This window comes from Carettochelys insculpta, chromosome 14, assembly GCF_033958435.1.
Source record: "Carettochelys insculpta isolate YL-2023 chromosome 14, ASM3395843v1, whole genome shotgun sequence".
NCBI lineage: Eukaryota > Metazoa > Chordata > Testudines > Carettochelyidae > Carettochelys > Carettochelys insculpta.
The window spans coordinates 24,005,614-24,032,811 of NC_134150.1; the positions used below are offsets into that span (position 1 = coordinate 24,005,614).

At 40.3% G+C, this 27,198-nt stretch overlaps 1 protein-coding gene across 1 annotated transcript; it reads right to left on the minus strand.

Moving 5' to 3' along the window:
• On the minus strand, window positions 1–21,972 carry SLC7A9 (solute carrier family 7 member 9). Its single transcript, XM_075008304.1, has 12 exons — window positions 21,868–21,972; window positions 14,458–14,605; window positions 12,816–13,058; window positions 12,001–12,135; window positions 11,488–11,578; window positions 9,746–9,790; window positions 5,750–5,873; window positions 4,974–5,077; window positions 3,423–3,519; window positions 2,419–2,568; window positions 1,522–1,696; window positions 1–98 (listed from the first exon to the last, which is right to left on the minus strand). The coding sequence occupies exons 1-12, from the start codon at window positions 21,970–21,972 to the stop codon at window positions 34–36; spliced, it is 1,482 nt and encodes a 493-aa protein (XP_074864405.1). The 3' UTR covers window positions 1–33.
• Window positions 21,973–27,198: the final 5,226 nt, after the last annotated feature.

A 27,198-nucleotide genomic window follows, 5' to 3' on the forward strand; every position in this document is an offset into this window, starting at 1 on the left:
ACTGAAAAATAGACAACTGGAAATAAAATCTTTTTATTCAGAAACATCCTCTGGTTCAACAACTTCTAGAAGCATCTGAAGGTGCATGGTGATAGGCTCTGAAAAGAAATTACTATGGTTAGAGAGATTTAAAACACAAGTTTTAAAAGGCTTTAGGCAATGTTAACCATATATTTTAACTGAAGTTGTTGCTAATTCACTGAGTATAATGTTACATGCATAACTGTTTATCCTCTTCACTCTACAGATGAGGAAGACAAAACTTGCACATGAATAAAAAGTAAATTAGTAGCAGATTAGGAACATGGGTGCTGAAATGGGGGATGGGTATGCTGCTGTTCCTCCCCCACCAGTGGTGTAAAGTGGTTTCCATCACATACATGGTTTACAGTTTGGATTAGAGGTTCTTAGTACCCCATATATAAAAATTGTTCCATCATCCCTAATTTGAGGTGTAAATTCAGAAATGTCAGGCTCAGAATTTTATGCTGATCATACCATACAGTGCAGCCTTTCATATGCAATATGAAGAAGCTTTGGTTTTTTTGGACAGCTGGGTTTTTTCTAAGAAATACCAATAATGTCCAATTTATATCCTCTTAAAATCATTCTCACTTTTCCTTTCAGTAATGTCTCATTGCATCTTTTATTTCCCCCTGGAAACATATAGGAGTGTTACTTTTAAAGAACACTAAGTCAACTCATGAACAGGGCACAACTAAAACAAAATTATTTTCCTCTTTTTATTGCATTGTTTGATATAGATGTAGTTCAAAGCACACTATGGAACTTGTACTGCATGGTAACAAAGTCCTCATGTCCAATTAGTGCATGGCAAACTAGTGCACTGTAGATTTAGATCTCAACTTTCTGCACACTAGCACTCTGTAGATAAGCCTTAAGGCAGTCACTTTAGTTTTCATTTAATGGTGATATTTTTGTCTGTTAGACTGGTTGTGAACATACTGGCTCATGAAGGAGATAGAAGAATAAGTAAGTACCAGAAGAAAATAGCTATGTGTATTTAAAGTCACTTCAGTTACTGGCCAAGGCATTTTAAACTTGTTTAGACTTCTAAATTAACCAGGAGAATTGAACAGCTCAAATTTTCACCTTAAATAAAAACAAGAGTTAAAATGATATCGACAATGGTGATTTATGCTATTTCACATAGCCTTTACACTGATATATGTATCACTTTTTTTCAAAGCATTTTATGAACTAAATATCTAATCTTATGTGATCTCGGTTTTTACAGATGAAGAAAATGAAGCAAATATATAATATGCCTAAAATTAGATTAGATAGGATTAGAATTCAGGATTGTCTCACATTTGTTGCTATGCTTATATCAAAAGACCATGCCTCTGTCTCAGTGTAAATTAGATGTGATGGCTGAATATAAAGAGAATTTTACTCAGGGGATAAAGGGAGTGGTTGCTGCATCTTAGGGGTATCCCGTTGCATGCCTTATTTAATAGAAATCTTTGTTTGCAAATCACACATAAAATGTATACTTACTTGATATTTTTTGACCCCAGTTTAATTTAAAATGAATGAAAAGAACGTAAAATATAAATCCTCCAACCATAAATAAAACACAGTAGAGATATGGCCATTCAGGTTCACTGATGATTGGAGCCAAAACTAGTACAATGGATGTTATTGTCACTATGATGGGAATGACAATAGGTAGCTGTAATATACAAAGCATACAAGCATTCAGCAAAATCCGTGGACATTTTTCTTTGATACTGCATTCTCTTAATTACACATCTTGTTTAACATAAAAAGTTAATTTTATCTCCTCGTTTCTGATTTTTAGACAGAATATTCAGAAGAGAGTTCCAAAATTGGAGTATTTGAGAAGGGTAGCAACAGCAGCAGGATTATTTGGCTTTGTCACAGACCAAGATCACTCTGATTATGCTATTTGTCCCCATGAAAAGTGTAAGAAACTCACTGAAATCAAAAACCTGAACTCCAACAGAATGAACACTCCAGAAAGGTTCCCAATTCATTTTGACCAATCATGGTCACTCTAGTTGCAGACTCCCACCCTTCTTCCTTGTCTGCATCTTAATTTCTTTCTTTTTCTCTCACCCTTTCACATCATTGTGGACAAGATGCCAAGACCTGCATGTCTCTGGTCTTCTATTCTCTCTATTCATTCTCAGGGGAACAGAAGTAGGAAGCACACTAAGTAGTAGTTTTCTGGGGCAAAATGATCTTCAAAGGAAGGGGATCAACTTCTCCAGTACATTTTTCAATATTCCAAACTCCCTGACAAGTCCCATGCCTTTGTGATAATGGGGATGGAGGAATATCAGTACTGGAGAACCACTTTTCCTACCACTAGGAGGATCATGATTGTTCACTTTTATTATGTTTTGAAATGTGTTCTAGTACTGAACTTACCTTTATTGGTCTTTGGAGCTCTTTTCTTGTAAATCTCATAACTATCAGCGCAAATACAGTCAAGCCATAAAATATCCAGACAGCAAAACTAAAGTAGTTTATGAGCGTATTAATGTCTCCAGGAATGATATAAATGATAGTAATGGTACCCTAAAAATAGAAAGTAAGAATTAATGTGGATTTGGTAAAAGATAATGGGTGTACAAGGAAGAATTGAACTCTGACCATTATGGAAGGCACAGTTTTACATTCAACCTGATCAGATATACAATAAGTGTATATTTCTTTTTCTGTGATGAAGATTCTGTATCTATTCAGCATACCTGGCACCCTTTCCTGAGAATGGTCCGGTCCTATAAGTGTATATGCTTAATTTTGAACATGAGTAATCCCATTCTAGTCATGCATGAAGTTCAGTATGAGCATAAATAAGTGCCAACATGATATCTTTTTTCCTTGTATAAACCTACTTGCTAAGCATGATGAAGTGTTTATATTGATGCTACACATATACATAACAAATCCCTCAAATTTATGACAGTGGCTTGACACTATTTTATATGTCGTGAAAGTCTTCAGGAGAAAAAATTCTTACATGTCTTGTATTCACAGAAACCGTGGAGTGAGCCAGTTTGATCATTAAGATTATTTTATTCTGTATAGCTGATTTTTCCTGATCAGTGCCTTAATTCTACCTTAAAACAAAGAGTTGCATTTTTATGTTCCAATTCCATGAACTTTAAAAGGTGAAGAATATGCATCTAGAATTTAGTTATATTACATTTGAGCTGTTTTTAATGTATTACACAGTTGTTTTGATTTATAAAAGGTTTTTTTAGCTATTTTCCTGTATATGTAACTACATGTGCACGAAAGTATATGTAGGAATAGCAGGTTGAGATCACCATTGTATCATTTTATAGCGCCAAGGTAATTTCAGTTCAGGATATTTATTTTAGATTTATTTCAGCTGAAAGTTTTATATGTTTGGTATTCATACTTACAAGAAATATGAGAGCAGGTGCTGGGGTGTAACGTTTAACACTAATGTAAGACATCACCTTTAGCATGTGCCCTTCACGACCTGCTACGTAAACAAGTCTGACAAAACAAAAACACATGTTAATCTGCTTAGTGTGATATCCACACATATTCAAGTGGCTCTAGTTTTCAGATAATTCAGAATGCTTAATATTCTATACAGAGTACCATTTAAATTTTAAAATAGATTGCTTTATATGGCTACTAAATAAATAGCATCTATATGCCTCTTAATTGCATCAAGCCTAATGTAATATTTTCTAGAGTGTAGGGAACAGTCACACAGGTTGAGGAGGAGGAATTATAACTGCTTTCAAAATAAGTACCTAACCCCATGGAGCACAGAAGTGAAATTTGTTCATTAATTCAGAGCAAACCATTCCATTTTTCTCTTGCTTAAAAAAAAAAAAAAAAAAAAAAAAAAAAATCACTTGGACCTTTCAACCTGCATGTAATTTCATAGAATCTTTGAATAGTAGAACTAGAAGGGACCTCAAAAGGTTATCAAGTCCAGTTCCCTGCCCTCATGGCAGCATAAAGCACCATATATGTCATCCCTGTTCAATATTTATCTTATATACCTCCAATGATGAAGATTCTACAACCATTCTAGGCAATTTATTCCAGTAATTAATCACTCTTACAGTTAGGAAACTTGTTCAATAATCCGTGCTCTCACCACCAAGTTCCGTACTTTGGGTGATTGTGTTAATTGCTTAAAAAGCCTCTTTCTTGTTAGGTGGTCTGTAGAAGACCCCTACCATGACATCACCCCTGCTCTTTACCCCTTTTAAGATTACCCAGAGACTCTCAACAAGTCTGTCTCACAATGTCCATCTCAACCTCAGTCCAAGCATACACATTTTTAACATCTCTTCCGTTTTTCCCTTGCCTGTCCTTCCGGACCAAACTCTACCCTTCTCTACCAATTTTCCAGTCAAGTGTATTATCCCAGCAAGCCTTTGTGTTACCAAGTATGTTATGTTTATTAGCATTTCAAGTTCTTCTGATTTTTCCTATACTTCTTGCATTTGTATACAGACAACTTAGATGCTGATTTGATTTTACCCCCCAGCTCTGCCTTGTCCTCCCTTACTTTCCTGTTACAGCCCACACTACCTCCAAGTTCTGATTGTCTGATTTTAGAGATTTTGAAACCTTGTGAAGCATGAGGTGTTGCAAACCTCTCATAAGTTTGTGCACCCAAAACTAGTTCATTATAATCTCCCTAATTTTGGATTTCATGTGCCTTATTTTTAAAGGACTGGTTTATTTAGTTGAAAGAAGCCTGGACTTGTTTATAGGCATGTTTGGAAAATGTTTAATCCCTTATTTTCTAACTTTCTTCAAACTTTCATAGCTACTGGTCCTTGCTAAGGAAGAACTAGATGGCCAAGTTTTCTGGTATTTTATTCCATCCTCTCTTTAAATTAAACCCTAGTCTTAGAAAAGCATTTATACTTTCTACCTGTAAATCCAATTATATAGTCATCTATTTAGAGTTGCAAATTTACCTGCTAGATGTAAAACAGGTCCCATTGGCTGCTCCAATTGTAGAAAAGACCACAAAGAGAGGAACTATCCAAGAAACTGGATAAAGGACTCGATCACCAAATGTCTGTGACATTGAGGATTAAAGTATAGACAAGTTAAAACAACATCAGGCCTTCCAAAGGGTGGGGGAGGGGCAGGAAAGAGGGCAACTGCCTCAGGGTCTGATGCTACAAAAAGGGCCAGAGTTCCTGGCCTTTAAATTGCTGCTGGAGCACTGTGCAGCACTATGAGGGCTGGGGTGGAGGGTGCACTGCAGTCCAGGCAGTGCTTAGGGTAGGTTGTCCCAGACCTTCCATTTCCATCTGACAGCCCATCCGTTCTCAGGACATGGAGCAGCCCCGACCCTGTGAGGCTGTTGGTCCTACTGAATAACCTATGTCATTTTGCCCCTTTACAGTGTGTTTACTTGTGTGGATACCAGTCATATATACAGTAAATGAACTTTTAAAAATGTACCTTTAAAAAAAATCTGTATTTAATTTTACATAGTGTATATATACAAACTATATCCAATAATTATTTCACTCTAATGAAAGAAGCTTGAGAATGGAAAGCAATAGTAGTGTCACTATGACTCAATAATAAATAATAATAATACTGAATTTTAAGACAAGGGTACTACATTTTTTTTCCTGATGACTAAGAAATTAAAGACATTTTAGTATTTGGCTTCAGCCCTGCAACAAAAATAGTCTCTCGTTTCATACTTCTAATTACAAAATGAAAAGTGGCTTACCATGGCGACTGCCTGGGACTGAAGAAGTTCTGTTGGGGTCATTATTGTGAAATAGGAAATGTTAATCAGAATATAGCAAACTGAAACCAATGGGATTCCAATGATTATAGAAAGTGGTAGATTTCTGTGGAATGTAAAAACATACAGTAACAACATTTCTAAAGTGCCAGGCAGCTGTTCTACTTCAAATTTAGGATTCTAAACAAAAGTCTAGTAAATATTGTATATGCATCATTTTGTTAAAACTGAAGGGTTGCAGTTCAAGGCAGTCACATTTTTAGGAATTCAGTACCAAGCTTACTTTTGGTATAATGGATTATTGCTATTGAAGGAATTTTTTAAATTTAATTTTTTCATCATTTATGCTGTTTCCATTTTTCACTATCTTAAATTGAGTAACGTGCAGTTCCAGTTTGGTGTTCGTAGTGCATGTGCTCATGGAGTTAATGCAAAGGTGAGTCACAACTCCATGCAAATTGGATCTGTTTGCACCTGGCCCACTGTATTTGGTGGAACCAATCAATGCTTTATGTATCCTAACTAAAACAATGTGTTATAGTTACTGTTTTTTCACAGCTTTTGGGGGAATGGCTGAATCCCTCAGTCCCTGTTGATATTTTCATTTAATAACAAACATTTTTTCCTCATCATTTGATAAAATCTGTTTTTATAAATCCTATATTGACAGGAATTTCCTTTTGCAGCCAGTACTTCAAGTAAGCCTTACTGATGGCTCCTCCTCTTTCCACAAATGATTGGCAGGCAGCTGATGAGTCAGAAGAAATGGAGAGTCCCCTTCCACAAGGGTGGAGTGATACTACTGGGCGTAGAGCCTTGTTTCTGTTTAGCCTCATGATTAGGAACAAATGCTGCTGTGCAGCTCGTAGCAGGGTCCCCCCCCCACCCTTAGGAAGATGCATGCAAAACCAGGGATAATAATGAGAATTTATCATCTGCTGTGTCTGCAGAGGCCAGTAAGCAGATATAGAAGGATATATGGCCTGAAATATTGGAACATAAATCTCTTCCACCTCAAGACCCAGCTGACTGCAGAGTTTTCTAATACTGGTATTTGCCACTTTTTTCATAAAGAGATAATCTCATTTCCATGAGCCCAGTCAGAAAATAATAAAAGTAAAATCCTTCATATTGGCCTCGCTTGGCTCCACAACCACATGAGTGAGTTCAGACATCCTCCAGCTGGAATCCCCTATGATGCTGTCCCTGTGCCTTCACTGACCCAGAGCTGGCAGAGAAGCCAAAGTTTGCATGGCTGCTGCCTCTCTCGCTTGGCCTAACTGCTGAGATCAGACCCTCTCTAAGAACCATAAAAATAAGAGTCTCTGTTTAAAGTGGACACTCTTTGAAACTTCAAAGTTCTTCCTTTACAAAAGAGCTCCTTCCCCGTGCCCCAAAAAAAAGATTGAGTCCCCAAGCATATCTCGCATAGCTCAAAAAGGATCTTGCACATATTCAGCCAGGCTTGAGCCTTTGCATATGGAGGGTAATATTCAATCAACTGATTATTACTGTGTCTTTTTCAGAGAAGCGCAAAAAAATGCCAAGCATCTTGAAAATCATTGATTTTTCAGTGGAGGTAACAAAGTAAACACCTGTGAAGACCAAGGGAAATTGAGGAGGAGTCAGCTCTCTAAGTAAAATTTACATGATCATCTGGAAATTCACATAGTTTAATAAGTATTAGAGAATGGATGTTGCTAGTTTAGCTAATGCATGTTTTGGCAGGCACATTCTATATTCAGTATTCCAGATTAATCCAGTATATTCTCACAAGTTTTTTCAGTGGATTGGTACTGACACTTAAAGCCCCTGGATATGGATAATGGGGGCTACTTGCCGCAGAAGAGGAATTTTTCTCCCTTATCAGTAAAACTGGTCTGTGGGAGAGTTACTCCAGTAGTCCATATGCACACCTAGTCATTGTTCCACAAAGCTGGTGTTGGGTGATAACCAGTTCTCTTAGTGAATTAATTCTATGGGAGTCACTCTGCTCATCCTTCTGTGTGTGCTTGTAGCAGTGACTTCTTGTGGTGGGAAACTTTTTTTTTTCTGTACTCTGACTGTCTGCTAATTGCCTGGGAAGAGAAGTCAGGATTACCAGACTTACACTTTGAGAACCCCGTCCTAGAGGTAGGGAAGTACTATGTTTTTATATTCATTAATGTAACTGTTGTGCATTCCTAAGACTTTCTAGAAGAGGTTAGGAAGCTTGATGAATGTTTCTGTAGAACTGCATTTTTGGTAGTTTCTATTGACTTTAGCTCACAACTTCTCATTCCTAACTGGAATTGTGCATGCATGTTGAAGAGAATGTTATGATGTGACCATCTGTCACATTTTGGCTGGGACAGTCCTGTATTTCAGACGTCGGGAAGGCATCTTGACTTTTTTTTTTTTTTTTTAACAAAAGGGCTAATTGTCCTGTGTTCACGCCCCCTGCTGAGCTACCCTTCCATCAGGTCAGCGCAGCCTCATTTGCAGGTACCATGTGCAGATTGGAGAGCATATACAGCATGTACTGACTGGCCAGGTGTGCAAACAGCAGCAGGAGAGGGAGTCAGCAGGGGGCTGTGCCATAGGGTAAAGCAGGGTATGTTGGAGTAGGGGTTGTGTGTGTTCCCCACAATCCTTTTTGCTGTTCCTTCAGCCAAGGAGACTTCTGTCAAGGCAGGGCTGCAGCTCCATTCCCAGCTCCCTGTGGCGTGGAGCAGCCAGGGAGCACCCGCCCCAGAGGGTGGTAGTTCCTGCACGACAAATGCTCCTGAAGCTTGGGAGCTCCCCCGCAGGATGGTAGCCACAGTTGCCAGCAGCACAGGGCAGCCACGGAGCTCCCCTGCAGCAGGGAGGCAGCTAGTTCCCAGCACCCTACAGCATGGAGCGAGCAGCCAGGGTGTCCTTGGGTATAGGGTAGCTGGGAAGGAGCCCTTTTCCCTGTGACAGCAGTCCTATTGTGTGCCCCATTGCTTGGGGTAGAAACCCCCTACCCCAAACCCAACCTGTTCTCTGTGAGACAGCATTCCACATGCCTCATGTCTGGGCAGCTGCCCACACAGCCAGGGAGGACCCCCCAACAGGCCTGACAGCTGCAGTCTTCATCACCTGCCCCCACTAAGAAGCTACTGCCCCTAGGCTCAGGGCCACCACTGCAGGGCAGGAACCTCCCTGTCCAGTGCTCCCCTGCTGAGCAACATCTGGGAGTGGCAGGGCTTAAGCCTGAATTCCCCATGTGCTCCCTGTGGAGGAGAAATCTCTGCAGCCCATGGGGCAGAGTCAGGGCCAGATTAAATTCCTGTGGGCCTGGAGCCCGAACATTTATGTGGGTCTTTAGGAAGGCAGTGGAGCACGTTGCAGGACTGAGAGGCTGGCCCTGCTAGAGAGCAGCAACCATTTACTTGTAAATATATATATATTAATATTTTTACCTATTATTAATTATAATAATGTAGTATGTCTTTGTAATGAGTGCTCAGGAAATGTTAGTTTGAACATTTGTACAACATAGGTCTGCTTGAAGTCTAAGCTGTATTACCAGGTGTCCTGTATTTGGCATAGGGAAATTTTATATACTGTAGTGGGGCTTTCCTCACTATTTATTACTTCTGTAATAATCAGATTGAAACCTCATTTAAACCTATGTAGATGATATTCAAAAATTAAATACTCTTAAATCATCTAAAAGTAACAGTAGGCAAGGAGGTGGAAAAGAATTAATTAGCCTGCATTTTCTGTTTCCCTTGTATTGGAGTGTCATAGAAATTAAAAATTACTTAGAGATGATTCTAAAGTACACGGTATTCAGTTTAAAACCCAGAATAAATACTAATGAAATTATTCCTTTGTGAACAAGCACCTAACATTGAATGCCCAGTTCTTAACCAGAAAATACAATATGCAGCTGCTATTAAGGCTCCTAATGATCTGATAGTGGCATTAGAAACTTGGCCTTTCTAGCTTTTAAGCTTATCTTTGTCTCACCTATGTGGATTTTTAAGTTCTTCTGTAATGTAATTGAGTTGATTCCTGCAAAAAAAAAAAAAAACACATTAGGATAATGTTACATTATATTAGGATAATCAGATGCTGAAATGCCAAATTACTAAAGTCAGGTCTTTATTTGTAACATCACTATTGCTGCCATTCAACCTCTCAAAATTAAAAAGGAGACCAGGTATGATCTTTAGCCCAACCAAAGAAAATGACATGGAATTAGATCTGGGTTCTATACCCAGCTCTGCTTCTGTTATATGTGGCTAAATAACGGATGTAGGTATCTGACTTCAGGCATTTGAGTTGGAAAACTGAATCTTGAAAGATTAAGGTTCATATTCATTAAAGTATTTATGCATGTGCTGGAAGATAGGCATGTGAGTAGTCTGTTCCTCTAGTGCTAAAAAATTAAATGAGCTTAATTACCTTGCTAAGTAGAGGTCTCAATGTAGACTTTTCAAGGTTGGGTGAGAATAGTATTGAAGTATCACAGCTGAGTCAAGGAAAGCATAGCCTACATTTATGTGTGGTGCCAAAGGGGAGGTAGCCCAAGCTGATGCCCAAGGTGAATCATGCGCACATGCCTATGGTTTTCCTTCCAGAGTCAAGGCCTGAAATGCGTAAATCTCTTCCTAGGAATCAGAGGAGATGATAATATAGCCCTATTTTTAATATTAAACTTAATGTTTAAATATATTAAGGAAGTGTAGATTTTTTGAGTGGTTAAAATAATTAAGCATTGGGAAATACTATTCTGTATTTTTCTCTTAAATAGTGAAGAAATAATTTTATAAGTAAACATCAGCATTTGAACTATATTTTAAACATAAAGTAGACACTTTTAGCTAGGGCTTTGGAGTTTAGTGGCTAAACGTGTGGGAATAGGGAAATATTTTGGACACTGGAGGGTTTTCATTTTTTGTTTAATGTATTAGAAACAGAATATAAAGTAAATGGTAAAGAAAGATGAATCAGATGGTGTATTAAAATCCAATGTGTTTTCTCTGGTTCATTTCAAGGACTCAGGCACACACAGTTTATAAATGTATTCCCCCCGACACACGTGAGCACATGCGCACACACAGTTTGACACTAATAGACTGCTTGTATTGGAAATTGCTTCAGAGAGAGTGGCTAGGGCCATGAATGTTATGAAAATATGTAGAGATGATCCTACCAGAAGAGGATTGAAGCATTGAATAGAAACCTGCACTGTATGCTACTCAGGATGTACTGTTTATTGCATTAAGAGAAGATTGAGTCTCAAGTACTAACATATGAGTTTGACATTTCTTGAATACTAAAATTCACACAACTTCAGAAAAGTATTTTGTATGTGATGCTAGAGCAAGGAGGTTAAAAAAAAAAAACTTCCAAATGGAATTAGACCAAATTGCTTACATTTGAGGATGGAAATGATTTAACTTGATGGTCTTACACAGCTTCACCCTCTAAGCACAGGAAGCAGAGTATCATTGACCCGCTTGTGTTCTTCCCCTCCCCCAGCAGACTTAGTGCTTTGTTTGTCTTTATTTTAAGGTGGTACTACTCTTTTTCCAATGCTCACTACAGTTATTCTCCATTAAAAGAAGTCAAACTTCAGCTTTCCCAAATAAAACATGTAGGTGAGTTTTACAAGGAGAGAGGAAATCAGTTAGACTCTCAAAGAGTAACTGATGATGATGATAATGATGATAATAATAATAATAATAATAATATAATAAACTTACCATCCATCATAAGCCCAGAGTCCATTGTAAAATGCCAGACTGATAGAACCAGCAGATATCTGAGCATTATTGAAAGAATTTTTAAAATTTTCTGTTTTTCCTGCAAACGAAACAATTTGATACTGAACTATGCTGAGGAAAAATGAAACAATCACCAGTGAATGAAAGCAACACTTCATTATCAAATTGTATTTTGCATAACACTTTGATAATTAGAGAGAATACAGATAATTTTTTTCTGAATTGGTCTGTAAACATATTTTTCCCCCCAGAACATTTTCCAGTTCATTCTCTTCAGTCACTCAGTCAGATCCTGAGTGGCTGAATGCTCTCAACTCTCATTAAAGTCAATGGGTAGTCAACAAGATCTGGTATCAAAAACATGTTAAAATTAGAATATTCTGGTCATGCCAAACAAGCAATATTTTTCAGTCGCTGGTCCAGTAGCAAGTCGTAGCAGACTCAAAAGTACTCTGTAAATTAAAATCTTCATAAATGTAAAACCTATAAAACTTAAATTACCTTGTACAAGGAGAACAATTCCACTTACAATAATGATTATGACAATGATCATTTTAGCAGCAGTGAAAAAATTCTGAACATAGCTCCCCAACTTCACACTCACTGCATTTACTGTGGTAATAATCACTAGGGGAAATAAAAAATGCATTTCTCAGTTTAAATGCCACAAATGAGAAATATAACAATTTAAAGAAACATTAACAGTATAATTTTTCTTAGATTCAGTTACCCAACTCCATTAATCTTGTTTTCTTTTCTTATACTGGTTTGTAAATTTCATGTAATTATTGCAGTTTCCCGTATTTGATGGATTGTTATAAAGAATGAGAGCAATTTTCTGAAACAGGAATTTCTCAGCAGTCTGTCTTTAAAAACACTTTAAAAACTTGAGAACTTTTGACCTCTCTATCAAATAAAATGAGCTTAAAACATTTATTTTCATTCTTTCCTAAAAAATACACACACTTCTAATCTATACCTTATAGCTGAGTATGATCTAACTGCATAAGAAGGAAACCTTACTGTTTAGGCCTTCTAACCCTATAAGTGAAACCTCCTCTAAGTTAAACCCAGCCTTTCTACTGGTGTTTTCAGAAACATTAAATATCAAAAAGAACTCTATAGTATTTTATCTAGTTATCTTTCTTCCAATGCAATAATTGTTCCAATGAATAGTTTGCTTTATCAGTTTTAGTAGGTCTTAATGTTTCAAGAGATGAGGCTCTTAATATCTTTGCTGGAAAAATAATCCATGAACTGCTACAGGGTTTCATATCTCAGTCCAGTTTAAAAAATAGGAATCTTACCAATGGCAGCTGTTGCAAGACATTTAATGACTACAATGGGTGGATCACAGCCTGGATAAAAAGGAGCTGAAGCATATTCTGCAAAGCTGAGACAAATGATAGCATATGAACTGGGTTTCATGACCAGTAAACTAGTCCAGGAAAACATATATGCTGGAATAGGACCAAATGCTTCCATAAGGTAAGAGTATTCTCCCCCTGATTTTGTGATCATTGTGCCAAGCTCAGCAAAACATAGTGCACCTGAACAAAAAGAAGTGCAGATTATAGTAAAGTGCTTTGAGTTTATATACTTCTTTAAGATACATTTGATTTCATTAGCTCTTAATGTTTATAATTAAATTTAAGGAAATGGCTATAAAACATGCCATACTTCATTATATTTGTTTAATATTAATAAATAGTGACCAAAACATTAAAAAAATCATAATTTGCCAAAAGCAGTTCCGTAAGATTGAAAAATTATTGAAAACTAACAAGTTACAGGTTAGATCTTACATTTAGAAGGGCCTAATTTGAGATTATTTTTGGAGACTCAATTTGAAAACAGCTCTTGCTGTTTTTCTGAAGTTGCTTAGAACTGAATGCAGTAGTCCAGACATAGTTGCTTCTAGGCTCCCCCTGCCCACTCAGCATCTGGCCCAGTGAGGGATGTGGAGCCCTGAGCCTTGTGGACAGGAGTCTGGCAAGTTCAGGCCTGATCCAGATCACATGTTCTGCCTCGCAGAGGGAAGTAGCTCCAAGTGCTGCTGCTACCACTTTCCCTTCCCCCAGCTGGGAGAATGGGAGTGCAGTGCTGCCTCGAGGCTTTTCCCCCACTGCTCTGATTGGCCAGAATTGCAGCCAATCAGAGCAATGGGGAGGTGCCTGGGAGCTGCAGGGGACATGTAGCCATGTGTGCCTGGGGAGCTGTGCCAGGTAACACCCCGCATTGCTCATCCCCTACCACCCAAACCCCTACTGTGCTGCTGCACCACTCTCCCGCCCATACCCCCAGTCTTCTCCTGCATCCCCTCCAGCTCAGATTGTTTCTGCACCCCATTCCTGCCCTCATCCTGATCCTACCACCCTTCCAGACTCCCCAACCTCCAGCCTGCTCCTGCACCCTCCTTCCTGCCCAGACCCCAACCCTGTTTCCTGGCAGCCTCCTCCCACACTAAAGTGTTGGCTGCACCCCAAAGCCTTGGGGGACCATGTCTACTAACCCCAGTCCCCCCAGACTCTGAGGCTAGTTTGCAAGGGGAATGAAGGTAGTGTCTTTTTTCAGCCTGGGACCACATGAGTCAGTGAGTGGCCCCCACCCTTGCTCTAGACTGTATAGAAGAGAGAGGTTTTGCCACCCTGGTTCATTATAGCTGTATAATTAATTAATTTTTGCTTATTTGTCACATTAGACTCATAGCTAACTTGCTTTACATTATATCAAACTCATTTTAAATTGTTGCCTGTTCAGAATTTGAATCTATAACATGAAACTTACTTCTAAGCTACTCCCTTGGGTAAATGCCTTCTTTTTAAATCCTGCATTACGCTGGACTTTTGGGTAGTTTGATATTTTTGACAAATATTTTTATTTTAGTTTTCTATTTAGAAACTCAGAATTCTATTAAGAAACACCAGAGTTTTCCTTTATTTTGCTTACCCAATGTAGAAAGAACTCCACAGGCTGCCCAAATGATTAAACAAGGTCCCACAGCTCCAACATTGGCAAGTACTGACTTTGGAGAAATAAAGATGCCCGAGCCAATAATTGTTCCAACAATCATACAGCTCCCGCTGAGCAGGCCCACCTTGAAATGAATGAGATATTCCATTAAGGTAACAATATTAACTTCTTGTGTTGTTATGCGGTGAAATGAACATGAACAGCCATTAGTACATTTTCTGCCATCATGCATGATAGAAATGCACATAACTGCATATCTGCTGTTTTTGAGATGGGTTCATTTACCACAATATAGCATTGTGGTCACATTTTTTAAAAACACAATGCCTACATCTTCACTACAGAGATCCCTCAAAATAAGTTCTTTTGGAAGATCTCTTCTGAAAAAAACTTTCAAAAGAGTGTGTCCACACACAAAAAAGTGTATTGAAAAATTTATTTGCTCTTCCAATAGAGAGTGGCCACACAGCCCCCACTCTTTTGAATGAGCCAGGGATCAAAAAATCTGCTGCCATGAGGACTGCTCTTTCAAAAAAGAGACCCCAGGGCATCTACACACATTTTATTTCTGAAAGACTCTTTCTGAAAAAGGCACTCTGCCTCATCCAGGAGAGCAAGAGAAACACCGGGAAAAGGGTTGTATTCTTTCAATTTCAGATCAAAATAGTGCATTTCGTGTGTAGCTGGTCCACGGGTTCCTTTGGAAAAAATTGCTAGAGTAGACATAGCCATTGTGTCCTTGTGTGCCTGCACACCAATGAGCAGTTGTGCGCTTCTAAACAGCTATAATAAATTGAAATGACAACACTAGCTCTCAATAATTATTGGCAAATATTATTGGGCCCTGGATTACTATTATGTAAAATAATTTTGAATTTATTCATCAGGCTTGTGTTTGTAGAGTAGGTCTGAAACTGCTTCCATATTTTGACATTCTTTTTGTTTTTAATAAGACAGATTATACTCTCTTTTTTGTACAAAGCACAAATCCCATTCATAGTTGCCAACATTCACTACAGCTAAAACAGGACCATACTGAGGGGACATAAAGATTCAGAATCATGCACAGTTGATGAGTAATTACTTACTAGTTTGTGGAATAAGAAACATACACAGTTAAAATTCTAAGGAGGTTGCTCGGATCCTGACCAGTGAAGACAAAAATACTAGTTTAGAACAGTGGAATTTACTAGCTTTACTGTCCTCTGATATCAGAAAAAGAATAACAAGCACAAGTAAACTTAGAGGTACATATTTGAAATATTAGCTATTATATGGTAATATGCTTACCCCATGACTACTGCTTGTTTTAGTGACGGAGACAAACATGCTTTGTTTGGTGTGAGGCACAGATTAACTAATATAGTTTTCCTTTACTTGTCTAGGTTCCCCTTCCAATGGAAATTTGATAATTTATATCACCATTCTAACTATTTCACATCTGATAATTATGGTGGAAATGTGGGACCATGAGCAGAATTTACAGTAAATGACGCTACATTTCTTTACCAATCTGATCTGTCCATAGAACACAGTGCATGGTAGTCCTGTCCCTTTGTTCCCTAGTTGTTACTTTCAGACCTCAAATATATTCCGTCATAATTGAGTAGGATTCCATTTGGTTTCTGTAGCTTGATCATGCTATTGACGTGGAAGATTTTTACTTATTAGGATTTTGGCCAGAGTAATCAGTTTTGATAGACAATAAAGGAACATGCAATCTGAATGCACTGTTCCAGCATTCCTGTTTCATGATGTTCAGGGCCAAAAAAGCTCTGCAATCCATTAGCAGAAGACAAAGGGAATGGAAGTAAGTGAGAACAAAATCCTATTACAGATTTTGTTGTTACTTTTGTCTGCAGTAAAAAGCCTTTTGTGAGATTCTGTAATGTGTTCCAAACATTAACCAGATGTGTTGGCAGCAAGTATTGAATTTTTCTCACATTCTAGTATTTCTGCACTCTCTCTTATTCTGACAATGTATAATTAGCTTAAGGATAATGATTACAGTACACATTGCTTATTTGTCTGCAGCATTAAAACTGAACCTATTAACTGCATAATTTCCAGCTTACAGCGTGTCACGCATTCACCTTTACTCTCACTAACTGCAGTTATGTCTTCAGTGGAGAGTAGAACAAATTGCTTTTCCTCGTATTTGAAACTAATAGCCATACCTTTGGCAAACACCAGTCTTTCTTGAGGAATGTGGATTGCATGGTACCAGGGTTGTTACAGTTTTAAAGGTCTGATTTTGCAAAGTAACTGAGTGCTCTTCACTCCTGTGACCTGAACAATGGAAGTTGCAATTACTTAGCATCTGGCAAGTCAGAGCCTTCAGATGAACACAGATTCAGAACGTGAAAAATTCAGTTCCACTGTGGGGTTCGTTACATATCTTGGTACTGTAAACACTTTCGTATCCAGCATTCTGTCATCCAGAACTCTCAAATAACATTTTAACCATAAGTAAATTTTAGTTACATTCTCTATAAGTACAGTATAGTGAAAGTAAATTCAAATAAATACAGCAAATACAGTATAAGTTTACAGTGTACAGCACTACTGTTTAGTAAATGAAGTACACTCTGTATATTTTTGTTGCTTAATATCTAATCTTGTTTTTCTTTAGCATTATGCATTGCTAGGTTTATCTCTCAATTGTCCAGAATATTTGAGTATCCAGTAAACTCCTGGTCCCGGGGCTGTCAGATATGAGAGAGTTCACTGTAGCGTATTCTGTGCTGAAAATCCAATTCCTGTAAAGAGTCTTCAAACTACTCTTCAGTGGGCTTGTCTACGCTAGCCCCCTCCTTCGAAGGAGACATGTGGACAAGCCTGAGTGGAGAATAGCAATGAGGTGCTATACTGCATATGCAGCACCTCCTTAGCCTAATTCTCACTGCGGGAACTTCAAAGTTGCAAACTTCAAAGCGCCGGCAAGCCTTGTAGCCGCGAGCAGTTCGAAGTACCTGCTCAACTTCAAAGTCCCCTTACTCCCAAAAAATTTGAAGTTCCCGCAGCCACCTCAATGCCAGCCAGGAGCTGTTCAATGCCCACCTCAACCACACATGGCAGGTGGCACTGCCTCCTCACCCACCTGGACATGGGCCTTCTGAACATCTCTCACATTGTGGGTACCTGCTGCATGCTCCACAACCTGGTGGAAAGCAAGGGCGAGGCCTTCATGCAGGGGTGGGCAGTCGAGGCCGGCACAGGCTACCCCAGCCAGCTGCCACCCCAAGCTGCCAGGCCCACCAGAAAGGGATCTGGGTTCAGGAGGCCTTGTGGGAATATTTTGATCAGCGGGCCCAGTGAGTGCCACCCTCGCCATCCCTGGCACGCCTCCTGAATACTGCCCCTACCATCTGCACACACTACACGCGGGTTTGTGAAAAATAAAACTGTAAGTATATTCTTAACAAGGAAAACTGTATCAAAGTACATTTTTTCAAACAACCATGCATAAAACTATTAATGTGGTGGGGGATAACTAGGTACGGGGGTGAGGGGGAAGTAACTACGTACAGAGGCAGTAGGGGTTAGGTATGTACAGAGGGACGGAGGGAGGGGTGGGACTGGGTGGCCCACTTCTTGGCCCTTTATTCCATGTCCAGGTTGGAGCAGCGCGACCTCCACTGGGTCCGGATCCGGGTTGCCAGCCTCTGCCTTGTCTGGGGTCCATGGTGAGGCTGGGTGGGAGCTGGGAGGACCGGAATGAATGGCCGGGGCAGATCCCCAGCCCAGCATTTGGCCCCAGTGGGCTCCTGTCCTGGGGAGCTGGCAGGTGGGACAGCGGGGGGGCAGCAGCTGGGCCACCAGCTCCTGGAAGGAGCAGTCATGTTATTAAATGTCACCATGAAGGCCCCCCAGGCCTCCTGGCACCAGGCAGTCTCCCTCTCCTCCAAATAGAGGCATCGCTCTGCAATCTCCACCTGGCACCGGAGGGTGGTAAGGATGGGGGGGTTGACATCCACTCACGCCTGTCTCTGGCGGGAGCGGTCCAGTCCCAGCACTGGTGGTTGACCTGGTGGGCTGGTGTGGTCTGAAGCCTCCGGGGGGGGGGGCTGTCCAGCAACACAGACGTGGAGAGGCTGTCTGTGGTGCGGCTGCGGAAATGGGAGGAAGGCCATGAGGACAGAGCACAGTCCTGTGGCCCACACCCGCTATTCCCTCCATGGGCACCAGGTCCCCCTTCCCATCCCCCATCTGTGGGTGCAGTGTCCCTGTGGGGGGACCCTTTGTGGTTTCCACCCCTCCCCTTGGGGGCTGGGCGCAGCGCTGTCCGGGGGAGCAGGTGCTGATGGACACTGGTGGCCAAGCTGCCCTCCTGAGGTCATGGTCTGGCTGGGATTGTTGGGGGGACCTGTCATGTATGGTGCCCATGCCCCAAGGGTGTGTGCGCCCTGTGGGCTATGTACCTGATTGTCCATCGCTGTGGTTGGGGGATGCCTGCGGGGCGGATGCCCAGCTGGAGCTGCAAGAGGGGAGGTCAATTACAAGTTCAACTCCTCTGCCTTGGGCTGGATCTGGCTGCGGGCCCGGCCTCAGGACTAGGTTCCTGCTCCAAGACCTGCTGGGGCTCTTCCGCCATGGTGCCAAGGACCACTGGGGGGGGAGGTGGTGTCCTGGGGGCCCAGGATAGACCTGAGCTCCCAGTAATAGGGGCAAGCAGTGGGCTCAACCAGCTAGTCAAGTCCCGTGCTCAGGTGTAAACCTGCCTCAGCTCCTTGACCTTACTCCTGATGTAATCGAGTGCAGGCAGGGTGACCCTGGGTGGTGAGGCACTTGGCCAGCTGGGTGAAGGCAGCTGCGTTGCACCGCTTGCTCCCCCTTACGTGGATCATCTCCTCAGCCCAGAGGCCCAGCAGGTCCCAGAGCTTGGCTTCGGTCCATGACGGACCCCACTTCCTGCCCCCTGCCTGGAGGCCTGTGAGCCATGAGGGTTGTCAGAGGGGTGCCTGGGGACCGCTCGCCTGGCTGCTGGCTAGTCATGGCGCTTGGAGGCTGCAGGGGGTGTCACTGAGGTGTGCAGAGCGAGCATGTGTAATGGCTGCTGCTTGCACACTGTCAGCTTCCTGTCATGGGCTTTCCTGGTTTGTGTGGCTTTAACAGCTGCTGAGCTCGGAGATCAGAGCCCCACAGGGGCTGGACAGCAGGTCTCTGTCTAACAGCTGATTGCCGCCATTTCAAAGTAGTGGGACATGAATTGTCTACACACATCCTACTTTGACATTAGGGCTACGTCTACACGTGAAGCCTACATCGAAATAGCTTATTTCGATGTAGCAACAGGCTATTTCGATGAATAACGTCTACACGTCCTCCAGGGCTGGCAACGTCGATGTTCAACTTCGACGTTGGGCAGCACAACATCGAAATAGGCGCTGCGAGGGAACGTCTACACACCAAAGTAGCACACATCGAAATAAGGGTGCCAGGCACAGCTGCAGACAGGGTCACAGGGCAGACTCAACAGCAAGCCGCTCCCTTAAAGGGCCCCTCCCAGACACAGTTGCACTAAACAACACAAGATCCACAGAGCCGACAACTGGTTGCAGACCCTGTGCCTGCAGCATGGATCCCCAGCTGCCGCAGCAGCAGCCAGAAGCCCTGGGCTAAGGGCTGCTGCCCACAGTGACCATAGAGCGTCTCTCAACCCCTCAGCTGATGGCCACCATGGCGGACCCCGCTATTTCGAAGTTGCGGGACGCGGATCGACTACACGGTCCCTACTTCGACGTTGAACGTCGAAGTAGGGCGCTATTCCTATCCCCTCATGGGGTTAGCGGCTTCGACGTCTCGCCGCCTAATGTCGAAGTTAACTTTGAAACAGCGCCCGACGCGTGTAGCCGTGACGGGCGCTATTTCGAAGTTAGTGCCGCTACTTCGAAGTAGCGTGCACGTGTAGACACGGCTTAGATGTCAAAGTAGGGCGCTATTCCCATCTTCTCATAGGAATAGCAGTTTCAACGTCTCCATGCCCAAAGGCGATTTCAACTTCGAAGTAGTGCATGGCGTGTGTAGGTGTGACATGCTACTTGAAGTTGTGCCTGCGACTGCGAAATAGCTGGCTAGTGTAGACACAGCCTTGGAGTTAGATATGGGCACCATTTTTATAATCAATCTGAACTTGATTTATGACTAGACTTGGGAGACGACAAGTTTTGAGACTTCAGAAATTTTCCTGTTACACATCAGGCTGAAGCTACGAACTGACACGTTTTTAGATATGAGGAGGAAGAAAGATGGACTATCGTCTGGGATGTGGGAGATCTAGTTTCAAATCCCTTCTCTATTTGATCTGGAGCAAGGTCTCTTTTACCTAGATATGTGCCCTAAACATTCTGTTCTGAGGTGTATCCCTTCCAATCTTTTGCACTGGAGTTGTTCCACTTATCAATAAATATTCATTGTGTCAGATAGAGGACTACTATACAGTCAAATTGTTATAGCTTTCACCTGAGGTATCAAAGACAGGTTCAAATCCACACTCCAAAATCAGAAAAAGAGGACATTTGAATGTGGTCCCACTGTTATGGGAAAATCATTTGTATGTCATTTTATATGCATGTTTTAAAGAGTTTATTCTCTTAGCTTAGCACTAGTAGCTAAAGTAGCTGAAGCCTTAGGCCCAGGTGAAGCTGACCTGAGAGAAATGCTGAAAAAAACAGCTGCAGAACTGGTGAAAATTGCCCGATATCGTGCTACTTGGAAGTTTGCAAAATGGGAGATAAAAGAAGAATGTAAGGAGCTGAGATAACTGCCTCCTGAAGAAGATCAAACACCCAGCAACAGACTGTCCTCTTAGCAACGGAACCATCCAATGGGGTAGAGTAAAGACCCCTACTCAAATTAGGTGATTGAACTTTGGACAGGGGTATGGGAGGTGTTAAAAACTGTAAAGGGTATAATTGCCAGCGATTTCTGGGAGGCGGGTCCCTCTCTGGAGGCACCCAGCTCAAGCTGTAATTCTGTACCTCAATAAAGGATACTTGTGGATTGGACTCTAAACTTGAAATTCTGTGGGATCCTAGAGTCGAACCCAACACCACACCTGCGAGGGTGAGAGAGTATTAAATCTTTCCTTAACACCCACATCCTAGGTGAGTGCCCTAAAGACCAGTTACCGTAGCTCTCCGATCTCTGGGTTTGAGAGAGTTTACGAGCAAAAGTGTATCACAAATTTATACATTCCTATGGTTCAGATGAATCAACATTTTCTACCAAGAAATGTTAGAAAATTCTCAACCAGCTCTACTTAATGACTAATTAGTAATATTACTAACGTAGAAATCAGCCATAATCTCACCAATAGCAATGCTAAATGTAAACAGAGAAGCACAGCCCTCTTTTTAATGTAAATATTTTAGGAAGTAGTCTTGCCTCTTTCTGTAGATTTATAGTTTTGGATTCTTTATTTTGGATGGATTGCTCATCTCTTTCCCTGTTCGTCTCTCCTTTTCTTTTTCTCAAGTTTTCTTCACCCATTTGGCTTATTTGATATTGAGGTATCTATAGATATTAAACAGAACTAAAAATTTGTTTTATTGTTAAATACAATCAGATGAATATACACATGAATCTGAACATTTTACAGAAAGGTTTAATCTGTTTTTCCTCGTAACAGTAAAAACTCATTTTTCAAAAGAGTAGATGCACAAATGTGTGCACATTGGTATATTTCCCTTGCATCTTCAATCATTCATTCAAGAATTATGGTAATTGGACACTCAGATTAGGCAAACAAATGGGATTATGTTGTTTCCCAGAAGGTTCAATAATATATTGTCAATTGGTGAAGCAAGTTCCAATTGAGAAGAGGAGTAAAAATTCCCATCTGATACTAAATCTATATTTCTGAAAACCAAAATGTCGATGATAATTTTGCAGTTATGCATACTGTAATTTAATACATTTAGTGCATGATGGTTTAACTACCTACTTTTCTTCATCAATGTTTTGTATATGTTGAAGAATACTACATGGGCTTGTTTACACTACCACCTCCTTTCGAAGGAAGGATGGTAATCAGGGTGTTGGGAGTTTACTAATGAAGTGCTGCCGTGCATAGGCCGCACTTAATTAAGCAAATTCCACACACACCCCCCCCGCCCCGCCCATGACAACTCTGAAGTTTTAAACTTCAAAGTCCTGGCACGCGTCTAGCTACAGTGCACCCCCAAGGAGTAAGGGGGACTTTGAAGTTGCCCCGGCACTTCGAAGTACTGGCAGGTGCACTGTGGCTAGACGTGTGCTGGTACTGCGAAATTTAAAACTTCAGAGTTGCCACAGGGAAGTGCTGCCTATGCACGGCAGCACTTCATTAGTAAACTCCCAACACCCTAATTACCATCCTTCCTTCGAAGGAAGGTGGTAGTGTAGACACAGCCCCTAACAGTTTTATAGTAGTTTAGATATTCAAAGCACTGTGCCGGTAGTGACAACTCAGTGATTCAAAAAAGTTTTTAATTGGAAGGTGTTAGAAATCAAAACAATGCCTTTGAATGTGATTAGCAATAGCAGTGATGTCTGTTAAGAAACTGTCTGCTAGCCTGATGCTTTAGTTTAAAGAGCTCCAAATGTCTTTGGCCCAATGAAATAATCAGGCTTCAGTGAAAATGTTGTCTGCATAAGGATTGCAGGACTTGGAGCATCAGATTTTATTACAATTCCATGCCTGATTCCCTACCTGAGAGAGACCTTTATTGACATAATTTCTAAAAAATATTTGATTAATATGTACTTACCTTATTTCTTTATATGTTTCTCATAAATCCGTCTGCAGAGCTCTTTGTGTAGGATGTTTCTTCAGAGAAGGAAGAATCTTAAGTACAGAGGTTATAGGAGGTAAATTATTAAACAGATTTGTAGCGAAGAAGCTTTGAGATATGAATCCCACATCAACCAACAGGCCAATTAATTTGTTTGTAAGAATGTCATTGGTTTCATCCATTTTTGTGAACACTTGTTTCTATTAATGTTTTATCTAGCATCTAAGTATTTTGTTACATAATGAGAGTAACCAGAGATTCTGGTAAAATAAGGTTGGTTGTGTTTTTGTTTTGTTTTTTAATTATGGTTGAAAGTGACAAATTGTTTCTAATTCACTTTAGAAAAAGATAATTTTGAAAGTGATTTTTTACTACTGTGGTGACTTCTTGTTTTTTATGCTGAATGTGTTCTGCGGTTCCTTATTTTGTGTTCTTGAGGTTGCAAAGTGTTAGCAGAAGCTTTCAGGGTTTTTTTCTTTTTTTCATTAAATCAGAGAAAGCTGAGTGGGCAGGGTTGAATTCCTTTCATTTGTATTTCCAATTAAATTCTTTTTTCTAAATATTTAAGCCTGCTTTTTTCTATATGTATGTAACAAGCAGAAAGCATGCTTTTTCTAAAGGTTGAAGGAATCTTTCACTCACAGCTGGCAATAATCCTTTAAATACACACAATATTTATTACTTTACAAACTCCGAGTCTATGTGCCACTTTGCACCACAAATTTGAAAGGATGCAAATGCATAGTTACATTAACTTTTCCACATAGCATTATCGTGGTTGCTCTTGCGGAGTAAATGGAAACATTTTCTTTCTGTTGTATCCCAAGAACCATACCCATCTTTCTTTTTGTTTCATGTCAGTTGCCATCCTGTATCTTTTTTCGACTTTGGACCAAAATATCAGTATCGTGAGGGTCATCATAGGTATACGTTCAGAGAATGTGATCTAGTGGCTAGAGGACTTAGGTCTGTACCGTTCTCTAGCTGTTTATCATGTATAGTTTTGTTCCTTCATACATAAAATCGGTAAATATATTAACCTGTGCACCTGGAATATTTTTCAGATTAATCTTGTTAAGATCTCCTTCTTAAATTACAACTGCTTATAGAATTGCAACTTATTACAAGCACTTCTTACAGTAAAGCTCCCCTTTTTTCCTACTCTAACGCTAGGAGATCAGGAGAACGACTGAAATACCACCTGTGGGCATGGGATACAGTAATGCTTACTATGATATTCCACAGTTATTGAAGAGTTACTTCCTTGTCAAGTGCATGAGTGGCCGCAGAGATCAAGGAACTCAGAGACTCTAAGGACCTGGAGAAGCAGAGGCTCCTTTGAGGTGAATGTGATCATATCTAAACAGTGTAGGTTGCTAATGTTGAAACTTTTAAGATACACTTAATTGTTTCTCAGTGTAATCATAAAATAGTAATTTTTCAGCTTCAATCTCTAGTAGGGACAATGCTATTTTTATAATTATTACTGCTTGTTACAGTGTTTATTCTGCTTTGGATTAATGACTATTTTAATATATGATAATTGTTGAAACTTGGAGGAAACTTTAGGTGGGCCTTGTATTGTAAGAATTTCAGAATGGAAATTTTCAACCTTACCCTCACTCTCAGGCATGTTACTCTCTTTTAACAGTGGGAACAATGTGCTACCTGTACTTAATCTTCCCTATGAGTCCTGACTTTAATGTCTTTAGACAGTCATTGCTTTAAGTACTGACCTTACCTTTAAAAACTTTCCATTGTTTGTTTTTGCAGCTATAAAGAATGACCACATTGACTGTTCTGCTCATTATTTAGCACTGGAAATACCTGCAGCAAAGTAATTTTGTTTGCTTATAAAATTTGTGGAAAAATTCCAGGGACAACCATTGTACTAGAGACCAGCCTGAATAAAACTGTGATCCAGACACAGACATTGAGTGAAGATATAAATCTGAAAAATTTAGTTGCACTCATGATTTAAAATAGAAAAGATCAAAACTCTGTATCAGCTCCCTTCACAATCCCTGTTAAATACAATCTGGGATCTACACTATATGGCAGGGGTCAGCAACCCTCCCCTAGAACATGCAGCATGTATGACATGCAAGCTGAGTTTCATCGGCATGCAAGGCTGGAGCTCAGCCCCACTGCTTCTGCCCCATGCAGTCAAGAGCTTGCTCACAGCCATGCTGCCTGTGGATTAACAAAAGACCAGCTAATGTTTCCAACCACCACCTAAACAGTAAAGCTCTGCATCTTTATTTATTAATGAAGCTGTTGTAAGTGCAACTATTAACGACTTCAGAAAGTATGACTGGCACTCAGACTACGTAGATGTCAAATTTCGTCTCTCTGCCTTGGAAAGGTTGCTGATCCCCACTCTATGGCCTAGATGTGGGTCTAACGAATAGCTTTTTGAAAACCACAAAGAAGTCATGTTAGATATACTATATGCTCATCTAATTCCATTTGAAATGTTTATACTTTCTGGAAAGACTGAATATGATCTTCATTAAAGTTTCCTTCTAGTAGTTAATAAATTAAACAAATACTCCAGCAATATAAGGATTAACTTGTTGTATCTAGCATTTCCACCAAGTTTTGACTAGAACTTCAGTTACTGAAATTCAGTTGCATTTCCCTGTGTAGATAACTGCAATGGTCATTAATCAATGCTGTAAGTCTGAGTGTTTTACTGTTTGGTTTTGCAATCTTGACTGAAAGCTAAATCTCTTCCTTTTTTTCATCTGAACATTGTACTTTGAGGCTCCCCAAATCTTGTATTATTCTATTTATTTTCTTTCCATGTAGAGTTAAGCATTGCAGTCTAGTGTATTAGACATATTCTGAAGTATATCTATCTGATTCCCACTGGTGGTTCTCCAGAAAACAAAAGAAAATTTCATAGTATGCATATGCTTAGTCTGAGCGTTTTGAAACTTGCATTCACAAAGTGCCTTTGAGCAGATTCTAGATGTGTTTAAAATATTCCACTTCTCCGAGGACTCAATTGTTAAGCCCTAACCATCTAGTAGGTTTTACGTCTCATGAATGTTTCAGTTGCTCATCTGGAGAACGTTAGTTAGAAAATCCTCTTTCCTTACTTAGCTCTGTGAGAGAAAAATCTTTTCTTCTTTCTGAACACCATTATTACCTAGGTTATGGAGATAAAGTGAATCAAACTCATATGACTGAGAAAGTCTGGGTCAATGGGCCATTCACAGGTTTCAGCTGAAGAGACCCTATTTCACATCCCACCTTACTGAAAATCAGATTGATAAACCCAATTGTAGAGAATCATTAGAAAATTCAACAGGTTTTGAGCCTCTGGAAAGGAGGAGTAGCAGGACAGGTTGGAGGTCAGGACTTGAGATTTATTTGGAAAACTGTATGAGGAAGCTTACACATCACCAGTGCTATTATCCCCTCTTTAACAAGGATTAAATTCATTCTTAAAATAATAATAGTGGTAGAAAGTTCCCAGCCCCCCCCCAAAAAAGTTATATTTCCTCCTAATGTGGGTTCTGCCACCCTGTGCCTTCTGAAACACTAAAAGCACAAGCTGTCTCATAGAGAAAAACTTTTAAAAATTGTTTTAATGTGGCAAGAATGGTGTAAATTAATTGTATACATCAATGATGAATCTGTCAGGGAGACGCCTGTGCCATTCTGACTCCTGTGAAGAGGATGTGGCCTTCAACACTGATGTATACTTTCAGGGTGTTTGGCTGTGTGGCTGGGGCAGTGTATTCAGACCTTTGTCACAAGGACCTCTGAAAGCAGGAAGTATAATCTCTCCTACCCTTTGTGGACATTGAACTGGTGCCACCCAAGTTTGTCAGAAGAGGGTTGTAATTCCAACTATTTCCTAGTTTGCAAAAGAGATAGAGGATGGAGAGCAATCCTTGATCTCAGAAACTTGCACACCCGTCTCCTTTTAAAG